Source organism: Poecilia latipinna, unplaced genomic scaffold (genome assembly GCF_001443285.1).
Source record: "Poecilia latipinna isolate Pla-1442-1.1 unplaced genomic scaffold, P_latipinna-1.0 Scaffold407, whole genome shotgun sequence".
Taxonomy (NCBI): Eukaryota; Metazoa; Chordata; class Actinopteri; order Cyprinodontiformes; family Poeciliidae; genus Poecilia; species Poecilia latipinna.
The window spans coordinates 558630-584089 of NW_015113023.1; the positions used below are offsets into that span (position 1 = coordinate 558630).

General features: G+C 36.6%; 1 protein-coding gene across 3 annotated transcripts in view; it reads right to left on the reverse strand.

The window, feature by feature from the left end:
• The window catches only part of acsl6 (acyl-CoA synthetase long chain family member 6), a 42662-nt gene extending 24760 nt beyond the window's left edge, over positions 1–17902 (reverse strand). The window contains exons 1-4 of one of the 3 annotated variants that reach the window (XM_015037487.1): positions 17578–17902; positions 3554–3774; positions 2267–2381; positions 1065–1129 (exon numbers count right to left, since the gene is read on the reverse strand). In XM_015037487.1, the coding sequence (XP_014892973.1) occupies positions 1065–1129; positions 2267–2381; positions 3554–3774; positions 17578–17623 (447 nt within the window). In that variant the 5' untranslated portion in view covers positions 17624–17902. Of the gene's footprint in view, positions 1–1064; positions 1130–2266; positions 2382–3553; positions 3775–5085; positions 5200–10051; positions 10154–17577 lie in introns of those variants that run through there. The other 2 variants (XM_015037489.1, XM_015037488.1) reach the window with 2 other exon arrangements.
• Between the last annotated feature and the right edge of the window lie 7558 nt (positions 17903–25460).

Below are 25460 nucleotides of genomic sequence, written 5' to 3' on the forward strand. Positions count from 1 at the left end.
AAAAATAAAAAAAAAAATAAAAAATTCCCTTCTCACCCTCCATGGGTGGTCTCTTTCATCCTCTGAGCTCGGGTCCTCTACCAGAGGCCTGGGAGCTTGAGGGATCTGCGCAGTATCTTGGCTGTGCCTAGAACTGCACATTTCTGGACTGAGATGTCCAGAAATGTATATATATATATATATACATATATATATATATATATATATATATATATATATATATATATATATATATATCTTTTATTTGAGAAAATGTCCTGTCCCAAGAACAACAAATTTCAGTATTTGAAGCACGTTTAACAATTTCTATAAAATTTGCTTTGCACTGAAGTAAAAATAAAAATATGGTACACATTGAGACCCATTTTTCTCCACAAATCTTCAAAATCAGGAAGACAGAACAACATCCCAGTCAGGTCAGCTAGATGTGTGTTAATCTGGTCATAAAACGGCAACAAGAAAACCCAGTGGAGCAAAGTGAAAAAGTTTCTGAAATGCAGAGAGTATTTTAAGGCTTTTAAAAGTCTAATTATTGGGTTGTCAATAAATGTGGAGGAAACTTCATGGCACCTTTTCAAACCTTTTGTTTTGTATTATTTCAGCACAAAAATGGAAGGAAGAATGTGTGTTGGCAGGTTCTGCTTACTCCGACTGGAGCCAGGCGGCTGCAGACGTAATATATGTTTTTAACAAAACTAAAATATTTTATGGAGGTGAAGTCTGCAGCAGCTGAAGCCAAGCCAAGAACTGAACTCTCCTTTCACCACTAGCATCACTGAGGCTTTACAGCAACATTCATGGAGTGAAAGCAGTAAAACCAGGTACTAATCTGGTTACTAAGTCATTAGTAACTGACTCGGCTTAGTCACACCTAAAATATGTTTGGCCTCAATTTAAGAATCCTGAAAGACACACCAGGTAATTCCCCCTCTTTAAGCTACAAATGACTGTCACAACTACTTGATAGCCCATTTCATAGCCCATCAGACAGTCTGAACATATTTTAAATCATTTAATACCATGAATAAAAATGATCTACTGAAGGCAGCTGCAGAAATGTTCACCTCTTTGTAGGACATCCATTTGTAGGGCTGGTTTGGGAGTCGAGAGCCCAGGCAGGGTCCATCGCCTGAGGAATAAACACAAATTAAATTAAATATTTTTTATTCCACTGTAACAGCAGCCAAGTGGCCAAACAGTAATTATTATTTTTTATTTACTGATTATTTTTAATTCCTAAACAGATAGTTGATCACGAGAAACTTTAGTTTGCATTTTCACCCTAACCTTTGTCATTGTTTATTAGCCTGACTTTTTAGTTGCCACTTTGGAGTGCACATATTTAGCTAACTTTATTTATCAATCTGCTATACTTGGAAATTTGATAACAATCTATAGATTGTGCCTCAGCTGCAGCAGTTCTCTTTAAACCCCCAGCTGGCTCAAACCGCTCTGATTGGGAATTTGCCTTTTATTATTGTTTAGTTTTATTTCTGCTTTAGGCAGATGGCTCTGACCCGTGTTTATAAGTTTCTTATTACCACCATTCTGACCCGTATTTATCAGTTAAGTTTTTGTTAGTTGGTATTAATCCTTCTGTATCAACCTGATCAGGCCATAAGTTTTCCTCATGCCAGGTCAGCTTGTGTTCGAGTTTTTTGTGTTATAACATGAGTTAAAGTTTGTTGTGTTGACTTCTGTTTTGGGGACCAACTTATTATTTAAACCTTTTTGTAAATGACTTTAAAATGTTTTTTAAACTTGTATGTGCAGTCCCTGACATCCACCTTTAGATGTTCAAGCTGCACGTTTCCAGGTGCTGGAATTGCTGAGCTATATAAAAATAATGTAAATAAATAAAATGTAGCAAACTAATATTTTGCTTTTCTCTGCATCGCCTGTTTTTGTTATTTTTATTTAGACCAGAAAGAAAACATTTCCAGTAAATCTCAGCATCTGTTTCAGAAGATAAAACATTATTTTTGGTGTTTTCTTTTTGCGCCTGCAGAGACGTAATGTTGATTTTCACTATTAAAATTTCTGACTCACACTGATAAAGATCTGGTGACATTGGAAATTAATGATAAAAATCACTTGTTTAATGGCTAATCTGTTGACATCAGCTTAATTCGCTTGAAGGCATTAAAAAAGACAGAAACATAAATGCTCTGCTGTTTACATCATTGAATAAGATGAAGGGTTTCCATGTGGATAACGAGAGTACCCAGAATTCATTTCTGTACCCTTTGAGTTGCATAACACCCACCAGATATATGCAGGCCTCTCTGAAAGACCTCATACATGGTCCTGGCGTCGTCATGGTAATGAGTGAGCAACCTGGTCGGGTCGCCCATCATGGATCTTCGACCTCCATCTTCATGCTGACAGAAAGAAGAGAAGCAGAAAAACACATAAAACTAAACTTAGATCCTCTTTAAGTTTATTGATGTCTTCGTCTTTAAAAAGCCCCTGATATTATCAGAGATGTGTGTGACACCCAGAGTCGTACTGCTGACACATCTTTATTCGTTTTGAGACATCATTCTCATGAGGAACAAATAGAGAAAAAAATCTTATGCTTAAATGACTCATTCAGATTGATAAGACTGCAGAGGATGGGAGGTTATGAAACTTCCAACCGTCCTTAAACTCAACATCTGAAACGTAGCTTTGCCCTGCCCTGTCGGCCTGTTACTCTGTGGCTTGTTGTTGCTTCAAACACCTTAACAAAAGGAACAAGAAAAACACTTCGAAGCCACAGGTGAGGTTGACAGTTTTTGCCATCAGGATGAAATTCTGTCAGTAAGAGGTCTGTGGTGTGTCGGTGTAAGAACAGATGTTGGCTTTGGTGAACCAAGAGTGGGTGGAATTATTTCAACCGGAGTTCATGACATAAAACAAGACAGCCCAGGTATGTGGGTTTACAGAGAAAGGTAATTGCACTACTAGTTTGCAGCATGATAACAGTGAAACATTTTTGTAATAAAAGGCAGAAGTAGAAAAACTAGGAAATGTTAACCAATTAAAAAAATGAATCATATTAAACGCAGTGTGACGCTGAGGTTAATCACTAAGCCTAACTTTGTAAGCTTGAAATATAAATGTGCACACAGTTCTGATTCTTGGAAGAATGGTTCTCTATGCTAGCCTTCTGTCGCACTTCAAACAGTTAAAATACCAGAAATTATGGGGTTTTATATCCAGGAAGTTTTAATGGAAGTCATTTTGTTTTAAACCTTAATCTAGGAATGTTTCTCTCCATTCACTTCTTAGGGAATTTGTGCGATGAGACGACAGTCGCTTGTCCTTATCCAGACAAGCAACTGACATAAAACGTTCCATAGCGAGCTGCTGTGAACTAGCTAACCCTCTGTGTTAATATGTAATATTAACCCCCTCAAATTTCTGATTAATCACATTCATTAACGAGTTAACATTGACACCTCTAGTTTAAAAATTACTTGTATGTTTCATTCCAAGCCCATTTCCTTAATAATGTTCCGGATCTTTTCTATCCGTTTAATTTATATTCCACATTTGTGGGATCTCTCACCGGCACTTCCTCGGACTGGTGATGGAGACTACAGGGAGGTTTGATGGGTCGAGGCCTGGTGGCAAACCAGTACGCCAACACAGCTGTCAGGGCGCCAATGCCCACCAAGGTGGAGGTCGGCAGGGAGTGAAAGAACTGGCCCAGCTCGTCCATCTCTGGTATCCTCAGGCCACTCATCATTTCCTGGACCTGCATCTTCTCCATTAGGGTGGAACTCAATTCTGCAAAGGAATCAGAGATTTTAAACATTGTTTGTAATACAAACTGAACTGCTTTTGGAGCTTAGATTGCATCATTTTGATCATTTTTTTTGCATGTGCAGCAGGAAAACCAAACATGAGGCTTCTACACATGAATGTATATTTCTTTGGAGCCATGAAAAAAGAAGAAGTAGAACTAGACAAGGGATTAAAACACAAAACCACTGACACCTGACAGTGGACTGCTGGCATAAGCACAAAATAAATCATGTGAAAAAAGTGGCAAATTGTTCCTACTCCTGAATGCCAAATATATGTTTCTTTGAATGTTCGTCTCGACATAAAGACTACAAAAAAATGCATAAGTTTATTCTTTTGAACTATCTGTAGAATAAAAAATTATTTAAAGTGTTTTTTTAATGTTAGGTTCAAATCTAAAAGTTTAAAAATAATTTTCTAATTAATACAGTTTATGATGTTGCATAAATTGACAGTAAATGTCATCTTAAGGCACTTTACATCTAATTTATATACACAAATGTGGCAACAGTAGAAAAAGTAAAGTGTTCAATAAATTTTGACAGCCTGATGTTTGGGAGCTGTCAGTACTAGTCAAAATAAGAATTTGTTATTCTCATAGCTTTAAGAAATTCCTTTGTAACCAATATTTTACTTCAGAACTTATAAATATGTTAAATTACAAGTTATTTATAAGTTATAACTAAGTTAAGTAAAGTCAAAGTTTATTTGGAGCGCATGTTTACAACAACCAAAACATCATGGGTAGATGATCAAACAGAAACAAATTAACTAATTAATTTCATAAATAATAATAATAAAATTAATTGTAAAATTAGTAGAAAATACAAAACCTAGACATAATTTCAGCTGCAGCAATTTTCCAAAAACTCAAATCAATTAAGTACTATTTCCCCCCCAGTGCCCCTTTCTTGTTATCGGTAAAAATTTAGAAGACACACAAAAAAATCAATTTCAAAGCACTGAAACTTAATGTTGACCAGGAAGTGGTAGTTCCTTACTATGTTTGGGCGATATTTAACATTCTCCCAACCGATTTTCAGCAAACGACAATCATGACAAACTTAAATGTTCACCTTCTGGTTGATTACGCCCCGCAATCACCAGACGTAACTCCATCATCAAGCTCCGACAAAAAAGCTTGAGAAAAAGGCTTTTCACCAGCAGGAATACGGTAACGAAAAGGACAGCCCCAGATGGCGACGGCGCACCTTGGTTGTAAATATCTCTCAAAGAGAAATACAGGAAAAACGTTTCCCAATGGCGTCACAAATGGCAGGAAAATATACCTACCGGCCATAAGCACACCTTCGGAGCTCATTTTCGGAACCACCTGGTAAAATTATTGACCCAAGTCCAGAAAACGGAATTAAGACTGGATTTTTCAGATATTCGGGATGAATTAAGTCTCGACTAGATTTCACAAAAGCAGTTGCCATGACGATTTATTCTGTACAGCTAGCCTGTTCCAGCCAGGCTAAGCTAGTCCTGGAGCCAATGTGTTTATCAATGATTCCGTTTTCTTAACTCTCTTTTGGTCTTTTTTAACCAGCCTGCATTAACAAACCGCCGATTATTTTGGCATTTAAGTTTTATTATTATTTTAACATTACGATGGTAGCCTATTATCAATTTCGTAATCATCTATGTAGGCGCTACTTGACTGTGTTTCTGAGTACTACTGTTGTTTTAAGTTTTATTGTTTTGAGGGGATTCAATGAAGGATGGTAATTTACTGATGAATTTTTAGGTAATAAATCCTCAACTTAAAGTAATCTTAAAAGTTTGTTTGCAACTTAAAATAACTAATAATAAAAAGCACAGTTTAAGTCGCACAATGTTAAAAACGTGTGCTTATTACATCAGAAACATAACTTGTGCCTCTATTAAGGCGGCTAATAAAATACATTTTATAAGCTACTTGTGCCTCTATTAAGGCGGCTAATAAAATACATTTTATAAGCTCCGTTACATCTTTTCGCGAAGTTGCTTTCGCTCTAACAGTTAAACAGGAAATTGTCCCTTCAAAATAAAAGCGTCACGACTCAGACAGGAAGTCTGAGTCGTGGGGACCTTCTAAAAGTCATTTGTGTAAGATTTTTTTTTTTTTTTAAATAAAGAAAATGTTCTTTAAAAACAATTGGTGAAGGGCTCAGCCTATTGATTGATGGTCAATAAATTCGTCCAATCACCCAACCTTATTCCATACCAGTTTGAGTTAAACACACACACGGTTTCAAACACATTTTTAGACATTGTCTTAAATTGATTCACTAAAATCAGACTTTTGTGCCAACAGATCATGGTTGCAAATGCTTAAATAAGGGGTCTTCCCACAGATTTCTAATTTGACTGCATAAAACAACTCATGAGTACTACAGTAATATCTACACCTACCATTCTTATTGTTCAGTTTCTGCCACATACATGTGTACAGAGAAACACACACACATTGCAAAATGAATAATTTAGCCAAGGGGGAGTCAGTTTCCAACAATGACTAAACAGTTTCCTTCCATCCCCTTGAAATGAGTCAGAGATAATATCACCTGATCGATCACACATGCATTGCTGAGAAAATAGTACAGCCAATCAGTGTCACTTCCTATTTCATTCCAACATACAGAAAGCCACACCGAATCACTTATCTTCAAACTTTACAGATAAATAACAAAAATATCCAAAGCTACGCAAGCGTTGGCTGGCTTCCTCTTTCACATATTTGGCAAAAGGCTACTTTTATTTTTTACAACTACTACATATAAGGGAAGCTGAATCATAACAACACATTTTGCAGGACAATAAATAGTCCAAAAAGTTATTGTGATAAACGATAATATTGTTGTTTGAAACCATTTTCAAGTAATACAATGGTAATGTGATTATTATCAAATATCAATAAACTTTAAATTCTAATGAACATTTAACACTGGAACTGGAAGACATTTTAAATATCCAAATAAACAGACAAAACAGAAACAACAAATCAAATGAATTAAGAAGTGTCTGACAACAAAATTATCCTTTAAAAAAGGTTTAGTTGAGACCAAAGTCTTCAGTCACTAGACTGAAGATTTTTTTTATCCAATTTTTGGTAGAAAGAGAGAAAAGAGAAAAACAATAAATCATGCAAATGGAAATTATTGAGCATGTTTTAATTTATCATGCAATTAATTGATTTACTGCTTATTGCGACAGGCCTAGTAGTAAAAATAATAATAATAATTTTGATGGCATTTTAAAAGTTTGAGATCCTTTTTACCAAACAGCTGCAAAGTCTAAATACATATTTTGATAGCTTGCTAAATTTGTACAAAATTCTGCCGACTATTGCATGATGATCGTTATAAATATTTAGAAACATCACTGCTATGATTTATCACCATCTGAAATGTCTTCTTTACAGAAATGCTACTGATAACAGTGCCATAAATCAGAGAAAAACATATTTTTAAAACAATAAAATAGCAAGCTTTCTTCTATGCTACCAAATACACAGATCGCGGTACCAGACTAACATTATGTTGTATGTTGTAGCAATAACTCATCATGTTTTCTCTTCAGGTGTTAAGCTGTAGATTTCTCAAATTTAATTTACCTAACACACACTGGGCATTCATCCGTTTAATTCAGTTGAGTCTGTGTTGTAACAGAAAACACGAGTGCCTGGAAAACCACAACAACCCTCTAATATGTCTGACAACAGATCCATAAAGACCAGACGCATGTTTACCATAACAGCACTGCTGGAAAGAAATCCCTTCTATATTTGTCGTTACTTTTTCTATGTATGCAGTTATTGTAAGAATAATAGGGATTAAGAGCTCCTTAAGAGTCAGGGATTTTTTTTTTCCCCAACTTGTGTTCCCATCTTAAGTACGTAAATTTCACAAAAGTTTGCTGACATGTGTAAAGATAGAGAAGAAGCTATGTGCCAGAGTTTATTCTGGTTAAATAATGTTCTGTTCTAACGAATATACAAAGCGTCCCGGTGCTTACAGCTGGAATGCGTTCCACAAAATGTCACAAGAAGCCAAAATCTGGCACAGTTTCAAGAGTTTGGAATACAGAGTGAACTAAAACATTTGAGATGAGGACATTGTATTACAGCCTGTAGATCTACAATTTCTAAATATTGTTTAAAGTTCAATCCCTTGAATAAAATATCAACTATGCTGCAAAGCAAAATTGAGCCAGTAGCTTGAGTACAGTGAGTTAGCTACAAAGTGTGAAGATATGCATAAAAAAACATGAGCTAGTCCTTTAAAATTTTGTTTCTATACCCTTCTGAAACTAAATATCATGTACTATAAAATGAAATAAATTCATAAAGTTATAGTTTTAGGTGATAAATGTAATTTTTTAAAAAAGATGTAGCTAGATTCTCACACTTCATCAACGGAATACTTCTAAAATAACAACTAATGGAATAACTCTTATTCCATTCTAAAGTACGCATTTATTGTTTTATTGTTATTTTAGTTTTATTGTTATTTTAGTGTTTTTTTTTGGAAAATTAAATTCTCCGCTCTCGGAATTAACCGTGATTAGCACAGCAAAATGAAGAATCAATATTGAGGACAGATCTTGTCAAAATTGACCATAAATATAGAAAGAAAGAAATGTCAAATAATATGCCAAATACTGTGTCCAAAAAATGAAGAATAAGAATGTTTCCAACTTATTTGATTATCCAGTGGAAAATAAATTAATATCCTTTAACAGTACCATTATTTAGTTTCCTATTTATTACATTATCTGTTGTTTCTAATGAATGTTTTTTTATTTACTGTCACATTTTTATTTTATTTATTAATTTTCCCCATCCCTATTATTTATTAATTTCTGCATTTTTTTTAATGGGAATAGTCATCCCAATTGGCAAACACTTTTAAATTTGAGAGTGAAAATGTTTTAGCTTATCTTACCAAATAACTGGCTAAATCTGCATTACAAAGCTTGCAAGATGTAGATTACTTATTTGCGTTAAACAAGGATTGGACAGTGGAGTGGCGTGTCTGAAGAGAGAAGCTGATGAAGAGAAATGGACCTGCTCTAAATATAGACAGACTATAACCCACTGACACCACTGTGCAGATAGCCGGAAAAAAATAGAGTACGGGTGGTTACAAAAGCATCCCTGTACACAAATACAGACGCTTACAAATACTTCATCTCAAACTGGACACAGTGAAAAGGACTTATCCACAAGACATCAGACATCCACTTTTTAAAATGGAAAATCTGACTGACTGGCACCAATCTCTAGATTTATTTGTACATCACAAATAAATGTACATCTGCTGATCATTCTTTGGACACCCGATACCTTTACCTGTCTAAACAAGTCACAAAACCTGATGCAGAGCCGACAGTGTGGATATAAATCTGCAAATAATCCAGAACAGACATGCCAGTGCTCCCCATATTCCTACCTGGAATTAGCCTGACAACAGCAGGAGACACACAGCCAATCCAGACCTCTAACTGGCCCTCATTATTTCTGCTTTCCCTCCATTGTTTTATAAACTCTACTGTTGACTGGACATGCATGCAAACTGCACTGAGGCAAGAAGAAAAAATATTTAAATAATTCTTAAACTTAAGAATGGCGCCATGTTTGTTCTCATTAGGAGAATGCGGATAGAGAGATGGAGCTTACATCACCGTTTAAAAAATAAAATAAAATAAAGTAAAGGTGAGGCTTGTAAAGCCATGTGGAATCGATATTCTGAGAATTATCCATTCTGAATCCCGTTTCAAAAATGTTTCTGGTCTCTCAAAATGTTGAATCTGTGTGGATGCACAGCCTGACGATAAAAACCTTTGCAGATATACCTAAAACACACCGATGAAATAATCACGGCTACAAAATCTTAACCCCCAAAGATTCCAGGTTCTACTGAAACTACAAGCATAATCCCTGGATTTATCCGACAAACTGATGAAACATTTTCCAGATATAAATGTTCGTGGATCTGAGTCAGCAAACAGGACTACAGTTCCTCCTTGTCCATTTGACACAACAATCATTATGATATCAACCTAACAGCAGCAGAAACTCATTAATAAACAACTTCAAAAGTAAATATTAACATTTATCCAGAGTAGTTTTAGCATTATGCTAACCAGAGCAACGTTCGTGACTAATCATCAGCAAAGAATAAATCATAGCAGCTGATGAACAGAAAAACAATAAAAAAAGAACAGAAAAATACGGCAACGAAAACTAATTAAACACCAAGGAACAGAAGCTTACCGAGTATTTTTAAAATCCTCTGCATTGTTGTTCAAGGTGGATTCCCGGTCTAAGCTTTCCCTCCACTTCCGTCGACGCCATCGAGCGACTGTCTCACCATAGCAACCATGTGCTTTACGACATCTGCCATAACAATGGCGCCCGGAAGACATCGCCTCTGCGGCGCTTTGATAGTTAATTGGTTGAGACTACATCTGTTATGACATAACCAAAGTCTTTGCCAAAGTCCCTTATAATAACACATACTTGTTGAATATAATGACAACCCAGATGCAGGTAACAAACTCAAAAAGAACTCAAATGAAGGTAATATAAACAAAAAAAAACCTTTGACTAAACAAAGTGATGATACAACAAATGCAAGAATTTAGGGAATAAAATTAAACACATTCAGCTGGGACTCAGAAATGACCAAGGACAGCTGAAGATCTCATGAGGAAACTAAATCCTGCAAGGATCAGAGGTTAAAACCCACCAGAAGATACAGCAGAAATACAAATCATAAAAGGAAACAATTACAACATCTCAATCTCTGAAACAGAAAAACACGAAGAGACAAGATAAAAATTGATGTGCCATCCAAATGTACAGAATGCCTTTAATCAGGAGATAATTAATTTGAATAAACAAAGTAGTTTCTTGAAATATCTGAAAGCCATTTTTGTCCCACAGTAACCTCAATAAGGCACCCCAGTGACACACACACATCCAAATAAATACATCCACACGCAGGGCTTGAAACCTGTCCCTGCTGCCCTCTGCAAGGACTGTTGCTTCAGCTGGAGGGACAAAGTAACAGCAGGCCTGCAGAATCCCCATCAGTGAAATCAATGACCTCCATAAGGAGGAGAACTTTAAGACCTTGCTTTAAAAATAAAAAAGTTAAATACTATATTCCTAAGACCTGGCTTTGCTTTCATTGTGTCCTCATATGAAAACTTTAAAGTTTGCTGAGAGCCAGTGGGATCACATCTCTGGAACTGTGGCGAGGCGCTCCACTCATAAATTAAGCAAACTATAACCTGAATAGTGCCATTTATTTATAGCCCCTTCCCTCCTGCACTCATATTCTTGTGTGGCTGAAAAGCTGCTTTCTCCGGTGACTTTGGCTACTGAGAGTCAGTGAGACATGTCGTGGCAAGCTGTCACTGCTGTTCACCGGAAATTAGCTTAGAACAAACACTCTTCACAAACACTGATATTAAATTAACCTGGGAGAACTGAAAAGTGATGGGATATTCTTCATATAATAAAACAGCAATGTTTTTATTAAGATAGGACTTTTAAAAAAATGCAAACAGAGAAGTCTGACTGAAGTTGTACTCAATCAAATTTAACAGGAGGGGAAATATGTTCACTTATTGTAATGCAGTTGGACATGCTTTAGTCCTAAAGTGCCCAAAGTGAGGTCCAGGGGCCATTTACAGCCCTCTGAATGATTCTGGTTGGCCCTTGATCACAGTTCATGCATTTGATGCAGATTTAAAAAGGATGTTGAGGTGACGTTTTATTTATAATGGAAAACATTAGGTGCAACACAAAGTATTCATCCAGAATTTTACTTTTAATTTAATTTATTAATAATACGGACCAAAGCATTCAGAGGCTTTAATGCAGTCTTATGTGCACCTACTTAATAAACTTGTCAAAATAAATATTCTGCTCCTAAAAAGACACAAAAAATTAAGAAGATGAAAAATTTTGTATATGATTTGCAGTTTTTAAAAAAATCAAGAGGAGATGCAACAAATTAAAGCTCAGGCTTTTGAGATTATTAACTTTACTCCCCATAAATCTGGGTTTTATAGAAGTAGAAGTAGAAAAGCCATAAGAAGTTCAGCAGTTTTCCACACATCAAACATAAGGAGGAAGGTGTTTTGGTCAGATGAGAATACAATGTAAGAAATGGACACTGCACATCCCTCTGAACAGACCTTCCTTATAAAATAATGGTGGTGGCAGTGTCATGCTGTGTAAATTCCTTTCTTCCACAGAGATAAGGAAGCTGGTCAGTGTTGATTTATAGACGGAAATAACTTAGACTGCAAAACGCAGCAGAACTGCAAAGAATAATGTCTTTGCTTATGAGGCAATTTTTATGATGCAATTTTTGCATCATAGTCAAACTTCTACATCCCATCCACTCAGACATTGTGTGGACATATTACACCCATACTGATGCATAGACAAATGTCGAGATAAGCAGAGAAATACACCTTTTTGCTACAGATGGGATTTAAATTTCTCAAAATGGGAAAAAGTAAGCAAAGTGAAGTAACAGTAGTCTTCTTGCATTACTCTGTCTTGCTCAATACCAAATGTTTAAATATAGAAAATGATGCAGGAAGTTATCACGACTGAATAAAATCTGGTCTTTAGCACCAAACAAACCAGAATCAGGACATAAACATCCTTGAAACATGCAGCCAGCTAGGAAAAACATGGGGTTCAATTTAAATGAACGACAACAGTGGAAAATGTGGTTGTGGTTGGCCAACTTTAAAATTTAATGATAAATGTACTGTCGACATAGCAAGACGCCAGATTTATTTAATAAATTATGATTGATATTGAGTAGATGTCAGGAGGTAGATATCAACATTTCCAGTTAGGAGGAAGTTTGGCTGAAAAACCGAACAGATGCAGACTTTAAACACAAATGTTTAGCACACATGCTGTGGATGAACAGCTGAGTAAACAAAAATAAACATTTGACCTTTCCATACATACATGTGGCTACAGCAGTGGATTTAAACAGTGGAAAATACAGCTGCCAAAAATCAGAATCAAACTTGACTTAGCAAAACAATTTTAGCACCCTAACTACATCAGAAGTTTCACAATGGTTCAGCGCTGGTGAACAGGTCAGACACACTTCTTACGGCGAATCAGGCTTAGAGGGAAGGGAAGTCGACTTCTCGTCCTTTAGTCCCGCCCCATCGCCTCATCCAACATCCACCACCAATGATTACAGTCCAGTGTGGGGAGATTACAGCCTATTAGCACAAAGGCAGATGACCAGTAGTAACCTCACTGCTGTTCTCGATTTATACATTATTCATCTTAAAAGAAGTGTCTCAGCTTTCTCCTTTAAAATGCAATTCATCTTTGATATACGGTTTTACTTTGCCTCAATGTTGTCTCAGTGTTTTTCCTTTTTAACACTCAGTCCCTGCTCTGTCACCATTTACTTTTGCTGCAACACTGATCTCAACTTGTTCCTGTCAATCTCTATGAAGGTCAGTCACTAGCATCCAGATACACACACTAACACACACATATCCTTCTGCTTCATTGATGCAGCACAGCTGGTGACTGTCATCATCTCATGTGCAGTGAAATAATAAAACAATGACACAACAAACAGAAAATTAAGCAGCAGCAGCAGCAGGGATTTCTGAATAATGAAAACAAGTCAAAGTATAAAAGATGACAAGCAAATAAGATTTCTAGAAGCTTTAAAAAGGCTGTGGTCTAAGCAGCAGGACTTACAGGGGTGTCCAGGAGCCGCTGAGGTGTAATGAGTGCCTGGTAGGTGTGTGTGTGTGTGTGTGTGTGTGTGTGTGTGTGTGTGTGTGTGTGTGTGTGTGTGTGTAAGTGCATAAATGTGTGTGATGTCTCAAAGGGAAACAGGCGGACATCACTTCATGCTCTGCAGACTGGTGATTACCTGCGAATCTGCACCAGCTAGATTAAGCTGAGGCAAGCAAGCGAAGGAGCGCTTCGGATCAGCTTGGCCCTCGCTGGCTTCCGTATCACACCACTCTGAGCTTGACAGACGCTGCACACTCTTGCCACACCCCTCCCTCCTCCTGCCTCCTTTCTCTCACCACTCTCTCCATCTCTGACACTGAATACAGGCTCACCTTCTCCCTCACTACATGAAAATGATACTCAGCCATATGTTAGGTTGCACATACTGACAAAGAACTAGCATGCAAATAAAACGCTCCTGTCCAAACCGCAGCCGGACATTCAGACAAAGGGCAGAGACTCACATCAGTGGGAGGTGGTTCTCTTTTTCATTTGACTGCCAAATCAGAACAAATGACAACTTTAAAATCTTAAATCTGAAAGTTCCCATGTAATCTGAATGCATCTCTAATTTTTATGTCATTCTGATGAACAATTAAATCTCAGTGGGGGAAAAAACACTTGTTTTGTTATAGTAAATTGCAAATAAATGTTTTAATGAATAGTTTTTACATTTTTTTTCTTAGGCTTGTGACTTGTTTTATATTTAATCTCTTCCATCAACTTGCTAGTGAAAAATTAGCCTTTTTAGCTAAACCTGCCATATTTATGTGACATATTAATGTTGATTAATATCCATTATCTACTTTATGAGAAATAAATAGATCAAATCTAAATCTAGTATTTTTATGTCTTCAGCTTTAGCACTTTAGGCTGAGCTGGTGTCCATCGTCCCACACAGGAAAGAGTCGGCCTGAATGCTGAACCAGCAGTAAGGCTCTCAGACGGAGCGCTGCCATATCCCAGCATCCTGTCTGACCAAGCTGCTGCAAAAAATTGATTACAAGGGATTTTACAATTCCTTTAGATGTACATGTAAAGAAATTTGCTCGGCAGTTCTCACCCATTGCAGAAGTGAACTAGATATTTTGCACCAGGAAAGCTGTTTAAGCAATCACCCAAAAGGAGCCATAAAGTTTCTGATATACTAGCTTCCTGCCTAATGGGTGTGGTGAAGCTACCTTTACTACTTCAATGAAATATTGAGGAAGGAAAAGACTTGGATTACATGCTGCGCAGGGCTACACTAGATGAAGATTACATTGAATTATTTAAAGTGAGGAGCAGCAGGGTGTCTGGATGAGAAGGCAGGTAAAAGATGTCAAGAACCTCTCCCTGAGGAACGCCTCCAGCCAGTGCAATCAGACCAAAAGGGAATCATCTCAAGCTACATTTGCTAGTCTGAAAGGAATCAGTTCAAAACTGTAAATTACATTTTATTTTTTTAAAATGGTATGTCAAAATTAATTTACACCAATCACAATATTCAGTAGAAATACTTTTAGTGTGATTAAAACAATCAAACCCTTTTAATTATTGCTGACCAGCTTTTATTCTGTTTCCACTCACACTCTGACCCAAGGTGATGCCTCCAAGCCATCACCCTAATCACACAGTTTCTATATACAACTAATTTCTGGACTTATGCTAGGCCTCTCTTATAAAATAATAAAACTACTTCTAATTCAAAAACATTCCAGAAAATAAAAAAAACTATTTTAAATCAAAATGTGGGCTAAAAATAATAAATATAGGAGTGAAGTTTGCAATGAAAGTTTGTTTTTATTGGACAGCTGTGCAGGTTGGCTTGTATTATCATTCAGAGTAACTTAAGTTTCGTAGGACATTTTTTTTTGGTGAAACTCAGGAGTAACATGGAGCTTCAGCAGCAAGAGAAACATGAACAATAATAAAGAACGTCTTTTTATTAATGGTTTTGTTCATTTAGCCTTTAAAATCCACCTGCCATGGAGTATATAAGGTTTGAAAATGTTGGCAGCTTCATGGAAAATTTTGACACAAAGTAGAAATATTTACAATCTGGATAAGACACAGACCGCTACAGTTGGTTATGCCACCAGTCATAACTTAGAAAAGGCAACTAAAAACAGCTAAAACATGTTTTTGCAGTGAAATAATACACTCATAATCCAGTTAGTTATTTTGGGAGGATTCTCTCCCACAGCACAAGAGGTAACCTCTTTCATGAACAGTAGAAAAGTTTGTTAAATTTCACTGTCACCAGCTCATTTGCAGGAAGCATTTTACCAAAATTTCATGCACCAATGCAGACACAGATCTGAAAGCAGGTTCAGCTCCTCTACAGCTAACAAGAAAATTACTGTGCAACTAATCTTGCAAATATAAATGCAGTGAAAGGATGTGGATTATTCACCATTAGTTGGTTTGGACAAACTAAGCACTAAATGTTAAAGTAGTAGAGCTCTGTTTCAGAAAAATAATTAAATATTTACATTAAACACAAAGCTTTGAGCTCCACATGTAGTTATAGTAATATTAATAATAATTCTGGAGATCTTTTCCTTCAGTTTAGATGAAGAAGCAGGACTGCTCATCTAAATAAATGGTATAAAATTATTATAATTATCTGGGTCATTTCCCCTTTATTTTAAAGTTTCCATTCAGCTGGAAACTGAATGTTCTTCCTTTAATGTTTAACTACAGCAAATGAGCTGATGATTTAAATCAGGTGAGCACAAATGTCTAAAACATGTTTGGGAATACATTCAATACAATATTCTTCATTATGTGCACTGCAGTTTCCTCTGTGACCTTGAGGATAGTGCCTCTTTGAACCCTGGTGACCTCCCTGATTGGCGCATCTCTAAAATCATTCCTGATTAGGAGGAATTAGCATTAAAAGTAGATAGCCTCTGATTCAACTCTTTACACTGAAATAAAGCAACCTTAAAGTGTAATGATGGAGAAAACAAATCTCATCAGGGTTATTAGAGATTTCCCGCAGCTTATCTTCATAGCACCTTGTAAAAGCCTGTGTGCCTCTGATCGGGGTGGGGGTTGGGGTATAGGTAGGAGCACCCCGCTCTCGCCATGTTTTTGCCGGTAGGCCGCAGGATTCAGCACCACCTCGCTCCTGGACAGCTCCCGCCAATCAGCGGCGCTCTTCTGCAGCGCGTCATCCTTCCTCATCCTCCTCATCCTCCCTCCCTCCATCATCGGAGCATGCATGGCGGAGGACATCTCAGACAAAATGCTGACTTTCACCGCCTGCATATGTGTGAAACGGCGCACTGACTGTAAATAGAGGAAACAGCGCGGCGCTCGTTCTGAACGCTTCCTCATTTCGGATGAGGCTCACTGCGGCAAATCAACCCAAAAGACAAGAGATATGACCTGGAGATGGTGGGGAGGTTTGAAAATGACGTGTGTCCGGTTTCCACACACAATGTCACACGACCTTATAGCAGCTGGCAGGCCATAAAAGCACGCGTTTATCCCATTTCGCTCATAATAAGAGCCATAATTTAATATCTGGAGGGTTACGTTGTTTTGTCTGGTTAAATGAAAGGATGTCCGCGTTTTGTTTTACGGCGCATGGCATCAGGTCCAACATGCACCGATACCTGATCAAAGGTAGCCAATCTGACCGAAGCTTTATTTCTCGGATTATAAAGCATATTTTTAGATTTTGTTACTTTAATGTTTGCAGCGATGCTGTTTTTGGAGGCTACACGTGTTTCCTGAGCATCATTAAAAAATACATAATGGCGTTATTACAGCGCAGGCAACGCGCCAGCAGCCAAAACGTGTCAAGGTTTACACAAATCAAATCAACTCCGGTTAAAAACAGAGGGATCTCTACATCTGTGAAGCAAAAAGCCGGAACACCGGCAGTGAATGGCACACAATGAAGCTCTGCCCCTGCGAGACACAGAAGCAGGTGCAGCGGCTATCGGCTAAAGGAGAACAAGAATGAATGTTAAAAAACGGCCAGCAGAGATGGAACTCACCTAATATAATCCACAGTGACCCAGAGACCAGGACGAATGCGAGCATGTCTCTCTCATGGAGTCAGGTGTCCCGGTGCGGGTCGGGAGCGGCTCACAACTGCAGCATCGACTGCAGCAAGTCGCCGACAATCTAGGAGATTAAGGAGGGACGGTGGGGAGAGGGGGAGGGGGTTGCGTGGGTTGGAAAGGGGGTGGGGGGGAATATCTGAGACCGGCAATTGAAGGGAAGGGGTCGTTCCGGGCAGGAGGGGGTCTCAGCGTGCAGAATCTGCTTTAAAATAAACTACAACACGTGTAGCTGAGGAGGAAGAAGAAGCGGGCAGCATCCCTCCTCCAGCGCCGTCCACCTTCACCTAGTTGGACGCTGCGCAATGGCAGACTCTCCTGATGACATTAAACGGCTTGTAGGTCAGGTTGAGCATCTAATGAAGTTTGTTCTCTATGTCAATTAATGATCAACCACAAATTTAAAAGTCATCCGATACTGGTTACCCCTGGTTCATCCTGGAAAATTATTTTATTTTATTTTATTTATCTGGAAAATGTTAAGGAATACAACTTTTTGTATCTGAGTGTTGATTTATTTTTGTTAATTTGATTGATTTGTTTGAAGGGGATGCGCGGCCACATCACGCCATCCCTGCAGCTCAGCATGCTGTGACACGGAGTAACTTTGCATCAGAGTCACGTGGTTCAGAAAAACACGCCCATTGAACTAAAGTAACCTTGAGAAAGGCTGACACAGACACAGAGGGTGGGTTAAACACAGATGGAGGGGAGGAAGTAAAAATTACATAAAAATAACTACACGACCAAATAATACACGTATCAATGCGTTACAATGCGCCTTTATCTGACTAGTTCCATCCAGATGTCTTCCCCCAGTTGATGTTTTATTCTGCTTCTGCTGACTCACCTTATTAAATGGGTCACTGGTGAAGACCTGTTCTTTTACATCTGCAGGCAGGAAAAAACGACTCAAAGCACAAAAAAGAGAGAGCTAAGCCGTTCATTCATGCACAATGTCAAGCAAATTCACAAGCAGCGTAGCCAATAAAGTTACAAGCAATCCTCTTTTTATCTTCATTAAGTTTGTAAATGTTTATCAGGTTACCTGCAATTTCACGTCAGGAGAAAAGCTGAATGAAAGTGGGCGAGCTAAAGCCACATATTTGATAGCTGAGTTTATTTATTTTGCACTGGGATACACACACATCTCTGGGTTAAAAGTTTCATTTTATAAAATCTTACTATTTTGAACAAAACATACAGGAATTCTGACACATTATTGTTTCCTAACATCTTGTCACCTGGAGAAAAAAGAAAAAATCAGGACACCACATTGAATATTCAGTTGTTATTGATAAATTAGGAAACCAGCAAACCTGATTTTACTTGGTAAACAAATACTTTTCAACAAAGAGGAGCATTTTAGCTAAGATGTTATAACTTCCTTTATTAAAAATCAAATAAGTTTACTCACTTGATTTAACAAATTGTTGTTAAAACCAAATAAAAAAAACAAAGAGCAAGTTTCAAATTCTGACTCAAAGGGAAAAGTTAATCAAAACCAACCTGGTCTAAAGATAACGTCCCTCTAAGCCTCAGAGATGGTTGTGCCAACAGTCATCAGGCATTTGTAGCATCATGTAATCCATCTTTGAAATTATTTGTCTTTACAGAATTGCTTAACTGAGCCACAATAGCCATATTGTTTTAACAAAATGCTGTCTGCTTAAGGTTACACCACGACATGTTGAACAGATTTGAGTCAGCCACTCCAAAACATTATGTTTTTAGGCATTCAGAGGAGAACGTGTGACTGCGGTTTATTGTCCTGGATAACCGAAGCTTAAAGTCAAGTTTATTTATGCATCATTTTACAAACAGTTTGCACCAAAGTGCAGCACAGTGAGAACAACAATAATTGATAAGAACAGTTAAGAAAAAGCACACTAAATAAAAATAATATAAAAATAAAAATAGGCAATAGTTATTGAATTCAAAAGCTAAAGAGAGATGAGTCTTTAAAAAGACATTAAATCTCCAGATTATGAGCTCTCTTGTGTGGATTGATAGATTATTCCACAGTTTTTGGGACTGCAGCAGCAACCTTGGTCTTTTTATGGATGTTTGACATTTTATAAGATCCTTTTTAAAATATATCAAATCTAAAAACCTGTAACAATCCAGTAACAATTTAAAACCAAACCTGTAACAAACGGGAAGCCAGTGGAGCGAAGCTGGAACTGGAACATTCTGGTTAAACGTTCCTTTTTTTTAGTTCCCCATAACAGACGATTAGCAGCATTTTGTTCAAGCTGCAAACAATGAAGAGATGACTGATCTAAACTGAAGCAACAAGAAATGATAATTATCCATGAAAAATTATATGAAAACATGGAAAACATTTCCAAAATCCATCCATCCATCCATCCATCCATCCATCCATCCATCCATCCATCCATCCATCCATCCATCCATCCATCCATCCATTTTCTTAGAATAAAACTTCATGTTGTGGCTGAAAACAGTTTATATTGACAACTCACTTGTGAATTTAAAGGGGTATTATGTAAAAATAAACTTTTTGGAGCTTTATAGCGTTATTCCATTATGAAAAACAGAGCCACATGTTTTTGATAAGCATAGAGTTTATAGGCAGTGAGAGCCAGTGTGTGTCCTTTATCATGCTATGAGACTAAAAGAGTCAATCAAATTCAGGAAATCTTACTCCAAGATTTCCTGTCACACCACACATAAAATCTCAAATAAAAACCACCAAAGTCAACAAATCAGTAAAATAAAATAATAGTTTATTTCCAGTAGCGACAGAAAAGGAATCTTTCTTACTAATCAATTGTAAACTTTTAAATTTATCTTGACTGGGGCGGATGTTTGATCGTCTAGTTTATGTTGTCAGACAAATTCACCTGAGGTGATTATTTCATTCTACAGGAGTTTCTAATAATAAATGAGTCTGGCTGGAGGAAATGAATTCATTTTTTAGCAGCTTTATCCTTTAAAAAACAAAAGTGATATTTACTCATTCTAATTTTTTATATATATTAAAATGTATTTGATGATCTAAAACAGCTTAATTGAGCTCAGTTTTAAGAAGACAGAGAGACGGTATCAAGCTAAAATTATCACATTAAAACAAATATTAATGGAGTATATTGATACATTGAGTCTGTATATGCCAGTTTTAGTATGTTGAGGCTGTGAAAAGGCAGGTAATAAAGTAGCAACAAAAACTCATCTGAACAGTCAGATGTAGAGATAAAGATCCAAAACAAAGGCAGCAAAACAGAACCAGTTGAGTTCAGATGGAACAAGATGGAAGAAATTATTACTGAAGCAGAGAGAAACTTACACTGGGGAAAATGATCAGAAACAGGTGAGATTAATGACCAGAGCAGCTGACAATGAGCTGCTGCCTGCAGGTAAACTGAAGACATAGAAGATGAACAGAAACTAACATAAAACCCAGAAAACTAAAAAAAACAAATGCAAAACCAAAATGTGGCAAAGAGACGCAAAGATAAGAGAAAAGAAAAATAGGAAGCAAATAAAACATAAAAGAAAAAAGACAGAAATAAAACATGAATTAGGTTTACAAATGAAAAAGGAAGTAGAGACTACAACCTAAACAAAACCTGAAATATTAAACTAAACCAAATCAGCATCTATGATTCTGAATCTGTTTAGAGAAAATTGGATATGAGATCAAACTTTTGCACCAAACTCTTTAAAAAAAAGAGACATTGACAATGTTCCCTGTGCTGAAATCCCACCCTGGAAAAAGACCTGAGTTATTAGATGATTAAAATCCATCAATTAATGTAACACTCCCACCAATCAGTTTATCCGACTTAATCGCTGATCGTCACAAAAAAGGCAGAAGAAAAGTAAAGAAAGTTCTTGCTTCTTTTTCCTCATCAAAGTTTTCTGGAACAAAAACCCTTCAGGAAAGTGAGACATTCAACAAAAATGAATAAAAAAGTTTTGTGTTTCCCCATCAGAATAAAAAAACATCATCGTAGCAAAGCTTCAGGTAAAAACCTGCAAGCTGATGAAAAAGAGATCTAAACTCACTGAGAACTAACAGACCAACATAAACACAACATTTTAAAAATATTTAAAGCAACAGCTTTTTATATTCAGCATGAGAATCTTAAAAAAACAATGTTTTTATTGCATGATTTCTGAAATGAAGTGTGAAAACTCTCACTACAGACCGCATCATTTATATCCTAAACACAATTTATAAAATGTACTTTTGTTTTAAATGTGAGTAGTTTTCCATTGAATAGCATATTTACCTGTTTTAAGGTTAATTCTAATTAAGGCAAACCCACCCAAATAGATGTCAAGTATTTTATTTTTATAGTTTATTGTGACATTTTCTAATAACTGTAATGATGACAGGCATTTTAGGCCCCTAAAACTGAGGCCAGAGGTCAAAATAAAGGATTATTTGATTTACTTTCAGGTGTTTTAGAACTTGTTGAGGTGAAAATCATAACATTCTCATATTCTATATAAATTACTGATGCATGATGTGTGTAAAACATGATTACTGATGCTTCAAAATCATATTTCTAACCAAGTTAATGCTTGCAATAAAGTTTCCCTTGTATAATATTTTAGTTGATATTTCCTGTATGTTCTTGGTGTCAAAAATATTTTACAGAAGAGTGAGAGCATCATCAATTAAATACAAGAAAATATGAAATCATTTTGTTTGCAGAATGAATGGCATGACAGATGTATCTCTGCTTATGTAATTTGTTGTCACTTGTTAGTTTTATCAACACAGAAGATAAAATCACCATGTAAAGAAAATCACTTTGACCTCCATGTGCCACTATCATTACCTTCTCTTTAACCATTAACCACATTCCTTCAGCTGCCAACTTAAAGACGTCCTAAAGTCCAAATGAAATAAAATTATATTTAACACGTATTAAAGGACATCAAAGTGGTGCACCTCAGTTTGACATTTTTACAGAGTTATTTACAGTCCATCATATTAACATCTGACACTGAGGAGGAAGTTTGCAGAGAGCAAACCGCAGCCTGAGCTGCAGATGTTGCTGCCAAACGGTGAAAGTACAAAATTTAACAGCCAAACGGAAGACAAATGAAGCAGTCGGGATAATTTATTTTATTTTTTTCAGACTTTCTAGTCATTATCCTGTATTCTTTCAATTCAACCAAGAAGCAACCCTTTCCGGGTCACACAAAAACCAAAATTCTTATTACAAAATCAAATAAAAACAAACTAACAAACACAAGAATCTTAGAATTTTAGAAGCAAAAACATTGCAGTGTAGAAAAGTTATCAGACTTTTTCTGTTTAAACTTGCAAAAACAGTCAGACTTGTAATGTTTCAGCTCTCTAAAACAATACAGTGAGTGGCCTGATGGGGGTGCTAAACTTTCAGGAAGTTTCTAAAACATCACATGACTTTTCATAGGAAGAAGCCAAGGAAACTGATTCTGTTTCCCTTTTCGTTTCCTGACACATTTCACCCTGTTTTTAATTCAGATGCTCCCTCTCGTCCTCTCTACTATCTATGGTTATAAAGTAGATGTTGTTTTGATTAAGATGTCAAAAATATGGAATAAACACTCTTAATGCATGAGAAAATAAAAGATCAGGCACTTGGAGAAGAAGTGTTTACTCCAAACTCCTAATTTCTAAAATAATGCATTTGTTTGATGATTGCATAACAATAAGCACAGTGAGAATTAGAGACAGTTGGATGAAGGGATTAAGTGTGGAATTGCCTGAGTCTGTTCAGTAAACAGTAGAAACCAACTTATGCAATTTTAAATGATTCGTTATTTGGATTATTCTAAAGTCAGGTTGCATGAGATCTGCCCCTCTGTCTCGTAACAGAACATCAAGATTGTCTCATACTTTTTGCTTCTGTTCTTAGTTAACGGGCATTTAGTGTAAAATATTTGACTGGTACTCCAAAGCCTATAAAAATCCTCTTCAGCCAGCCTGATGCAGGACTGGACATGTTTGACATCTCAGAGATAATAAAGGATCTTCCTGCATTAAAGCTGCGACCTCTAGACCTGGGAATAGTTACTGATGTTAAAGGAAGTGAAATCTTCTACTACTATTTCCTTTAAAAGGTGAATAATGGACATAATTTCATTAATAAAATGGAAAGACTCTGATTATTGAGCAGTTGTTTAATGAGAACTTTTATAAGTGATTGGAATTTATTTCTAGCTCACTTTGAGGAAGTTAATTAAAAAGCGTGAATTAAAAAGATCAGAATTTGACAGGACGGCATCAGGAAGTTCAGTTCAGGAATGGCATTCACGTTGGATTGCAAAACAGCCTTTGGGCTGGTGTGCCGTCTTCAAACGAAATTACTTGAATTGCTTTTCAGCAAACGCTGTCACGAAACAGCGCAGAGCTATGCTAAAATTCAAGTGTTTCTTTTTGTAATCCCAGCTTGCAGTCTCCCACCTGTACGATGTGCTGCAATAGTGTGGCTGACGCATGAGGGCTTTGGCCTGATCCAGTGTCACTGAGCTGTCAAAGCAGATGGTCCAGTGGGGATAGAGACCGAATGCTCAAGCAGCTTGGCTCATGCCAAAGCTCCAAATTACTGTTTTATTCCTTCAGGTGGCACCGCATGCAGAGCAAACTGCCAGTATGACAGAACCATGCTAAGAAATAATGGTTGGAAACTCAGAACTTACGAGCAAATTAGAAGTTAATGTAAAAGAAAAACGGCTGAATCTTATTTATTCTACTTTGCAAAATAATTAAAAATAGTCCTGTCATGATTACAAATTTCACTGCATGATAAATTGTCCCCGAAGTTATTGCAATAAACAATAATACTGCGGTTTTGATGCATTTCCCAGTAATATAATGGTAATAGCAAAATAATAATGCAAAAACATATTCTCAAAGATCAATAAACTTTACATTCTATTGAATATTTAACACTGGAACTGGAAGACATTTTAAATATCCAAAATAAATAAAACAACAGAAACAACACATACAATTAATTATAAAGTCTATGTGTACAAAATTGACCTTTTGAGACCAAAGCAACAGACTGAAGACTTTTATCATCCAGATTTTGGTAGAAAGAAAAAAAGATTGACTTATTTTCAGTTATAAAGTGATTTGTTGATTTATTACTTATTATAAGAGGCCTATTCAAGTTTAGTCAGACTAAGTGGAGATTGTCTTTAAGCTTAATCTTTGCTACACACTCATTTAAATTTGGATCTGGACTTTTACTAGACCATTTTAACACAAATATGTTTATCTTCCCTGACACAGCATGATGCTGCCACCTCCATGTTCTGTGGTTAGGGGATTGGATGCTCAGGGTGTTACTTTTCCAGCTAACAAAGCATTTTGCATGCAGGCCAAAAAGTTAAGTTTTCATCTAATTGGATCAGATCCGTCCCCCATTCAGCTCCTTCAGACTAGCTAACAGCAATTAGCAAACACCTGGTGGAACTGCATCTGCTGGCCTCATTTTATAAGCTACTTCTCAGTGCAATGCTGGTAAAAGTATTGTTAAAGCGTGAAGAGAGGAACGATGTTGTGATGACTTAGCTCAAGCAGGAGTTTTTTTAAAGGACAGAGGCCCAATTTCAAGTCATTAAATCAGGAAGTAAAAAATTATATTTGATATAGCATTTGAAAGTCACATAGTTACTTGATTGTGCTATAAAATGTCACCATTTGCGTGGAAAACGCATATTACTGTCCCTCTAAGTGGATGTCCATGTGTGGGTTTTCCAGACAATATTTTTCAATCAATCAATTGGTTGATTGATTGATTATATTTTTATAATTTTTATTATTCCTGATGCTTTCTAATGTT